This window comes from Belonocnema kinseyi, chromosome 6, assembly GCF_010883055.1.
Source record: "Belonocnema kinseyi isolate 2016_QV_RU_SX_M_011 chromosome 6, B_treatae_v1, whole genome shotgun sequence".
NCBI classification, from domain to species: Eukaryota; Metazoa; Arthropoda; class Insecta; order Hymenoptera; family Cynipidae; genus Belonocnema; species Belonocnema kinseyi.
This window is the reverse complement of record NC_046662.1, coordinates 64,712,945-64,721,195: the sequence shown is the minus strand read 5'-3', so window position 1 is coordinate 64,721,195 and position 8,251 is coordinate 64,712,945. Positions and strand designations below refer to the sequence as shown.

The 8,251-nt window shown below is 24.5% G+C and overlaps 2 protein-coding genes across 2 annotated transcripts in view; both read left to right on the top strand.

The window, feature by feature from the left end:
• The window catches only part of LOC117175424 (GPI transamidase component PIG-T), a 17,597-nt gene extending 16,775 nt beyond the window's left edge, over positions 1-822 (top strand). Inside the window, exon 8 of the mRNA XM_033365131.1 lies at positions 495-822. Within this exon, the coding sequence (XP_033221022.1) occupies positions 495-738 (244 nt within the window). The 3' untranslated portion in view covers positions 739-822. The remainder of the gene's footprint in view (positions 1-494) is intronic.
• A 2,474-nt stretch (positions 823-3,296) lies between these two features.
• LOC117174554 (mitochondrial tRNA-specific 2-thiouridylase 1) overlaps positions 3,297-8,251 on the top strand; it is a 19,777-nt gene continuing 14,822 nt past the window's right edge. The window contains exons 1-4 of the mRNA XM_033363760.1: positions 3,297-3,465; positions 3,546-3,711; positions 7,599-7,783; positions 7,875-8,101. Of these exons, the coding sequence (XP_033219651.1) occupies positions 3,390-3,465; positions 3,546-3,711; positions 7,599-7,783; positions 7,875-8,101 (654 nt within the window). The 5' untranslated portion in view covers positions 3,297-3,389. The remainder of the gene's footprint in view (positions 3,466-3,545; positions 3,712-7,598; positions 7,784-7,874; positions 8,102-8,251) is intronic.

Below are 8,251 nucleotides of genomic sequence, written 5' to 3'. Positions count from 1 at the left end.
TACATAAGGGAGGGGGGGGGCAAAATGGTCGGGAAATTGCGTTAGGTAATTTATGGATGGCCCCTAACCGGGCTTGGGCCTGAAACCTTGGGGTTCGGAACTATTTGTCGTAGTGGTGATAATCGCGTACAGTTGTTTATGATCAAATGCTACCAACTTTTCAAAAACGTCGGTGCGAATTCGCACCCGTGTTAATTATTTGCTTGAAAATATCGAAAAAAACGTTGCTTTTTTTCGTAATTTTGATCTTTGACCGCGTTTTGTGAATGTGAGCATTGTTTGTGAAAACTTTAAGAAAGTCATTTTGAAACCCACTAGAAACTTTCACCTTAAAATATTTTCAACGTATCTCCAAAAAAGAATCAGCCAAAACCTAAAAAAATGTTGGTTTAAGCCAGGCGTGTAAGAGATTTAAATATTTCTCATATTAAATGGTGAAAATTTATTTTTTTGTGCAAATTATAAAAATATATGTGTAATTATGAAATTTTCAGTTTCAATGCATCGCGAGAAGGCTACTTGGTGCAACTGAGGACAGACGTTTTGTTAATAAGTCTTCCAACCCCCGATTTTAGTATGCCATACAATGTTATTTGTTTAGCTTGTACAGCCGTGGCATTGGCTTTTGGTCCTCTGCATAATATTTCTACAAAAAAACTAGTTTTAAAGAAAATCCAAAAGACCTGGTGGAAAAATAACAAGATTTTCTCTTACTTCGCAAAAGAGAAGACGGAATAGGCAAACATTTTTTGGATTTTAAATCCATGTATTGTATACCTTTCTGTTTTTACATCGAATTTTTATTAGAACTGTATAATTCAATAATGGGTTTTAATTTTTTCCTTAACCCTTCGAAAATTGTGAAAGTGTCCAAAAAATTGTTTAAGATTTCTCACTTTGATAAATTATGAGGAAAATAAAGAGTTTGTGAAATTAAAATGAATTAGATTTTAATTAAAAAACAGGGTTGCCAGAAAATACCACTTTCGAAATTCCGTAACTTTCCCTGATTCGTAAAAGATAAATTTTCAACCAATGAGATTAATTTTCTATCAAAAAAGATAAATTTTTAATAAAGTTCATGAATTTAAAAAAATAATTACATTTTTATCCAAAGAAATTAATTTTGAACTAAAATGAGGAATATTTAAGAAAAAAAATGAATTTTCAACCTAGAAGATTAATTTTCTACCCAAAAAGACGAATTTTAAATTAAATTTTAACCCCAAATGAAATAGTTATATTTACAGTTAAAAATAAAAATGTTTGCTTAAAAAAATGAATCTTCAACAAAATACTTTAATTTTCTACGAAAGAAATGAAGGCTTAACGAAAAATAGGAGTTTTTCACCAAGAAGCTACCACAAAAGACGATTTTTCAACAAAATGCATGAATTTTCAACAAAATAGTTGTGTTTTCAACAAAATAAGCTCAGTTTTTTTCAAGAAGATGTCAAATAAATACATTTTCAACAGAAAAGTTAAAATTTCAATTAAAAAAAGATATATTTTAAACAAAAACAGAATAGCTAAATAGTCAGTTAGAAAAAAAATATTTTTTAACAAAAAACGGAATTTTCAATCAAATAGTTAAATCTATAATGAAAAATTTTTTTACAAAAAATGCAATAGTTAAATTTTTAACTAAAAACATAAAATTTCACCAAAAAATTAAAGTTGAAATAGAACAAAAAATATAACTAGTTATATTTTTAGGCAAATAAATTAATTTTCAACTAAACTGAGGAATGTTTAACAACAAAAATAATTTTCAACCCAGAATATTAATTTTATACAAAAAAGGCGAATTTTCAACAAAGCACATGAATTTTCAACTAAAAATAAATTCTTAACTAAAGATAAATTTTCTACCTAATATTCAACAGAAAAAGAATAATTTTCAACAATATAGTTAAATTTTTAACCAACGAAATACATTTTTAACTATAATGATGAATTTTCGATAAAAACAAAATTAATTTGGAACAAAAATCATGAATTTTTGACCAAAAAATGAATTTTCAACCATAAAGATTAATTTTCTACGAAAAGTGACGAATTTTAAAATTAAATAAAAAAATTTTCAAACAAAAATGGTATAGTTATATTTTCAGTTAAACAAATAAATCGAACAAAAAAAAAGAATTTTCAACAAACGAGATAATTTTTAACAAGACAATGAAATTTGTAACAAAAAAAATCATTTTAAATAAAATTAATTTTCTACCAAGAACCAATATTTGAAATTTCAACAAAAAAAATATATTTTTACGAAAAATAGAATAGTTCAATTTTTAAGAAAATCGTTACATTCTCTACAAAAGAAATTATTTTATAATTAAAATTATGAATCTTCAAAAAACAGACTGCATTTTCACCAAGAAAGACGATTTGTCAAGGAATTTTCAATCAATAAAGATACATTTTCTCCTGAAATATGGAAATATATAAAAATAATTTTCAACTAAAATCAGGAACATTGAACGAAAAAATTAGTTTTTAACCCAGAACATTATTTTTAAACAAAAAGACGAATTTCCAACAAAAGACATGAATTTTCCACCAAAAAAGTTTAATTTTAAACCCGAAATGCAGTAATTACATTAAAAGCAAAATAGATTTAACTGTAAAAAATTGTTTTTCAATTAAATAGTTGAATAGTCAATTAAAAAATATAAGCTCTCACCAAAAACATAAATATTTTTTCAGTTAAAAATTTAATTTTTAACAAAAAAACGGATTTTCCACAAAATGCAAGAATGTTTAACTGCAGTTTTTAATTAAGCAGTTGCGTTTTTAGTATAAAAAAAAGATAAATTTCTACGACAGAAGAATTTTTTTGCCAAAAAGACGGAATTTCAAGCAAGAAGGACTTCAGTTAATGAAGAAACAAGTTTCATCCAAAAATGTGGCATTTTTTCTACAGAAAAAGTTTAATTTTTAAACCAAAAATAAATTTTCAACCAAAAAGAAGCATGAATTTTTTGTTTTTAAAAAAATCGCAGAATTTTGAAGAAAAATATTTAAATTGTATGTTTATTCGCTGAGTTTATAAAATTTATAAATAATTTTTTCAAGGTCAGCATTTTAAAAAAAATAATTGAGCACAATAATATTATTTTAAATACTTTTTCGAACTTTCTATTTTTTTTGGCAATTCGATGTTCTCGTTTCTTTTTAAATATTAGTAAAATTTCACACATGTTAATTCTTGAAATTGAGAGCAAAAAAAAAAAAATTAGAAAATCAGCACGTATTTGAGGATTTGATTTTGAAGTCGCTTAAACATTAATTGAGGTTATGTTTCTCTTATGCACATCCGCAGATTATGAAAGTGTTCTCGAGATTTTTCCTTTTTTTAAATAAAATTTAGAATTCTTGAGAAGAAAATGTTTAGAAATATAGTTGTAGGCATGTCTGGTGGTGTGGATAGTGCAGTGGCAGGACTTTTATTAAAAAATAAAGGTAAGTTAAGTGAAGAAAATAATTTGTTTCTCAAGTTTATAGGTTAAGTTTCGTTTAAATTTCGAATTTTGTTTATTAAGGTTTCAATGTCAAAGCAGTTTTTATGCAAAATTGGGACATTGCAGACGAAACAGGACAATGCATCGCTGAAAAAGATTTTGCAGATGCCGAATGGATTTGCAAAAAATTAAAAATTCCTCTTGTTCGAGTCGACTTTGTGAAGGAATATTGGAATGAAGTTTTTAGGTATGTTTAAAACTTCTTTGCAATTCTTTTTAGGGTGGAAGTTTAAATCCCGGTTCGCTAAATTTGGCACGGACATTGAAATTAAAAATTTGACCCCTTGAAGCTGAAAGTTTGTTCATTTTGACTAATAACGTTTACAGCATTAATTTCCAAACAATAACTAATTTTCTACAAAACAGTTGAATTTTCAACCCGAGAATATGAATTTTTGAAAGAAAGAAAAAATGTTACACTTCTCAACGAATCAGTTGATTTTCCAATAAAATAGTTTAATTAATTTCAAAAAAGTGAATTTTCGACTAAAATTATGAATCTTCAACAAAAAAAAAAAGTAATAACTTTCGAGAAAGTAGATTACCTTTTGACCAAGGAGTTGAATTTTTAACAACAAAAATTATTAGCTGATATTTCAACAAAAATAGAATCTAATTAACATAAAAAACATTTGGATTAAAAAAAAAAAGAATCGAATTCTCAACTAAAACAGGTTACTGTTCAACCAAGCAGTTGCACTTTTAACCAAAAAGGATGAAATTTCAATCGAGAAGAATAATTTTCTACCAAAATAAAATACGAATTTTGAAAAAAATACTTGAATTTTTAACTAGAAAAGATTAACTTTTATTTGAAAACATCAAGTTTGAATTAAAAATGAAATGGTTATATCTTCAGTTGAAAATTTAATTTCCTACGACAACAAAGGTAAATTTTCTACAAAACAGTTGAATTTTCAATCAGAGAATATTAATTTTTTGTTCAAAGTTCACTTTAGTCCAATCAGTTGAATTTTCAAGAAAATTGTTGAAATAATTTCAAACAAAACAACGACGAATTTTTGACAAAAATTATGGATCTTCGACCAAAAAAATTAACTTTTAATAAAGTAGTTCAATTTTTATCAAAGCAGTTGAATTTTCAATGAAAATTTTAATAGTTTATATTTCAACAAAAAAATAATCTAATTTAAAATAAAAAACAGTCGGATTCAACCAAGCAGTTGCATTTTTAATAAAAAAGGATGCATTTTTAATTGAAATTTTAGAAAACATTTTAATTTTCAACCCGAGAATGTAAATTTTTAACAAAAAAGTTAATTTTCAAGAAAATATTTTAATTAATTTTTAAAAAACTCCACTAAAATGATGAATTTTCGATACAAAAATTAACATTAAAGAAAGTAGTTCAAGTTTTAACCAAGGAGTTAAATTTTCAATCTGAAAAGATGAATTTTCTATGCAAAATTAAAAATTAAAAACCGTTGGTTTTTTACCAAGAAAAACAAATTTTCAACAAAATAATTGAACGCTCAACTAAAACAAATTTATTTACAATCATATAGTTAAAATTTCTATCAAAATGGTGAAATTTCGATCCAAAAATGCTAATTGTCTACAAAACAATTGAATTTTCAATGAAAAGCTCATTTTCAACCAAAGCAGATTGGTTTGTATCCAGAAAATTGCATTTTTAACAACAAAAAAAGGTTTAATTGCTATAGAAAGAAAGGAATTTTCAAAACTAAAATATTAATGTGCAACATGATAGTTGAATTTTAAACCAAAAAAAGTTTGGTAATCAAGTAGGAAAAGAAATTTTTAGTCAAATTGTTGAATATTCAAGCCAAAAAACGAATTTCCAACCAGGAAGTATAAGTTTTTAAACAAGTTTTTGAATTTTCAACAAAATAATTAAATTTTGAACCAAGGAATAAAATGTTTGAATACAAATTTGATTAGTAGGCTTTTGAATTTAAAAGAATGAACTTTCAAACTTAAAATAGTTCGATCTTCCTATTGGGTTGTATAAATTCAGTTCGCATTTATTCGCAAAAAAACAGAAAAAGGGGAAAATATGGAGAAGACTGTAAAACCTGCCACAAATTAATAGGGTTTTATTATTTAACAGATTAAATAATATCTTTTTAAATAAAACGCGCAGTTTAAAAAAAAAAACTTTTTAAAAAATGTATGATACCATTTTTATATTATTTTTCAAATTTGTGACGCTATTTTGCACCATTTTTTATTTTTGAAAAGGAAGGCAGGGAATTTAAAAAATTTGTAGGAGAAAAATCTGTCCACGTTCGATTTCAACAGTTTTTAAATAATTAGTTGAATTTTGATGTTTTTCAATTATTCTATTATTTAGCTTACAATGCTTAATTCAAAATTTTGTTACTTTACAAATTTTCGAATTACAATTTTTATTTTTAAGCTTAAATTTTTAATTTAAAGAATTTTTAAATGCTTTCTTAAAGACTGGAACAAATAAAAAATAAAAGCCTTTGATGTTGAAAATTTTTGCTAAAAAACATTTTTTAATAATTAAAATTTTTTTAAATTTATCTGTACTTTAAGTAACAAAAAGTGAACAAAAACGATTTGACAAAACGATTTTAAACCAGTTTAAAATTTAAGAATTTTCTGATTTTAACGTTAAAACTCAAATGGTATCAAATTAAAAGTCTTAGTCATTAAACAAATGTGAACTTGTGACTGAAAGTTTATAAACTGTTTTCAACTTAAAAATATCTTCATAATAATATATTCTTAATTAATGGATTTTATTACATTTAAAATATTGTTTTAGTCTAAAATATTCCATTTTTAACCCATTTAATTTGAAATTTTTAATTAAAAAAATATTAATTATTGAATTCTTAGCAATATTTGAATTTTTATTTAAGAGAAGTAAATTGAAAACAAATATTTAAAAGTAAAGAATCTTTAACTGAAATCTTTGACATAGAAAACCTGAATCGTTAAAATTTCGAAGACCCTTTAAACTTTGAACGTTACAATTTCAATTGTTGTATTTGAAAAATGCTTAATTTGTGAGTGAAATTTAAAAATTTTTATGTATAATTTACAAATGAACATTTGTAGAAAAAACTGAGTAATTGAAAGAGATATTTAGGAGTTTTAAAAAGATAAAAAATTATCATGCAACTTGTAGAAAGTTTTCTTAAAATCTTCTAGAATCTTTTTTGAAAATTTTGTTTAAATCTTTGAACAACTTTTTAAATATTCTCTTAAAATAATTTTTAAAAATAAGAAATTATTTCTAATTTTCCTATAAATGTTAAAAAAATGTTTTTATTCTTTTGAAGCCTTTCACAATTGTTGAAAAGAATCTAATTTTTTTGTTTAAACTGCGAAAATCTACATTTTGTTTTATATTAGGTTATCATTTTAAGTTTTACATCAAGTTTGAATCTTTTCAAAACTTCTACATATCTCTTAAAATTACTCAAATTTCGCCTACAAATAATAAATGTTCAATTGTTATTTATACATCCAAATTGTGAAGAAATGTTCTAAAATTTTCAATTGAAAACAAATTTAAAACAACTTCTACATTTTTGAAATAAAATTTTTGAATCTTTCTAAGAATGTTTAAACTATTTAAAAAGAAAATAATTGAATGTCTAATTTAAGAAGTATTCATTTAAAAATTTTTCAATATTTAATGTTTCTAGCTCAAAATTCCTTAAAATTATATAATTTTGAAAATTTTAAAGTTCATTGATTGATTTTTTAATTTAGAGCATTGGAAATGATAACGTTGATTTATATTTTTTTATATTGAAAAATGTTACCTTTAATTTTATACTTTTAATTATATACGCGTAAATTATTGGTCATTGGAATACAACATTTTTTAATTAATAACTTTTAAATTTCAATTTTAAAAGTTCAAAATTTAACAGTTCCACTTTGAGTGCTTTCATTTGCAGCTCAGTTTTTATTACTTCAAGTGGAATTTTTTTTAGCTTTCGTGTTTCATTTTTTTAATTTCATTGACCGTGAAAAATGTTTGCGAACCGGAAAAAACCCTGCCACCCTGCATACCTTAATTATTCGAATATCTAATTTTTATTACATTAGCGATCTTATAGAACAATATGAGAATGGTATGACACCGAATCCAGATATCCAATGTAACAGACGGATAAAATTCGATAAATTCTATCATTTCGCACGCAACGAACTTAAAGCAGATGCAATAGCTACGGGACACTACGTGCGAACAAGTTTTGGTTCATACTTGGAAAATTATAAAGAAAATACAAGTATGTATCAAATTGAAAAAAGTTTATTATTAAAGGGCAACGTGTTGCTCAATTAGGTGTTTTTTTAAAGCAAAGGCATTTAATTTTCCAGATGTGAAACTTTTAAAAGGGAAAGATTTTTCTAAGGACCAAACATTTTTCTTATCACAAGTTCCTCAAGAGCCCTTGAGAAAATGTATGTTTCCAGTAGGAGAATATTTAAAACACGAAGTCAAAAAGATAGCCGAAGAAGCACAATTCACTCCTGTCTTAAATAAAAAGGAAAGCATGGGAATTTGTTTCATCGGCAGTCGAAATTTTCAGAAATTTATAAAGGAGGTAATAGAACAAGCATTTATTTGTTAATTTAACATACACTCGATACCCTCTTATCTAAAATTATGATAGGAAATTCATTATAGGCCTATAATGATTTTTCTATGATTAATTTCTTATCATTTTTTCGCTATTCTTCCCCAAATAATTATA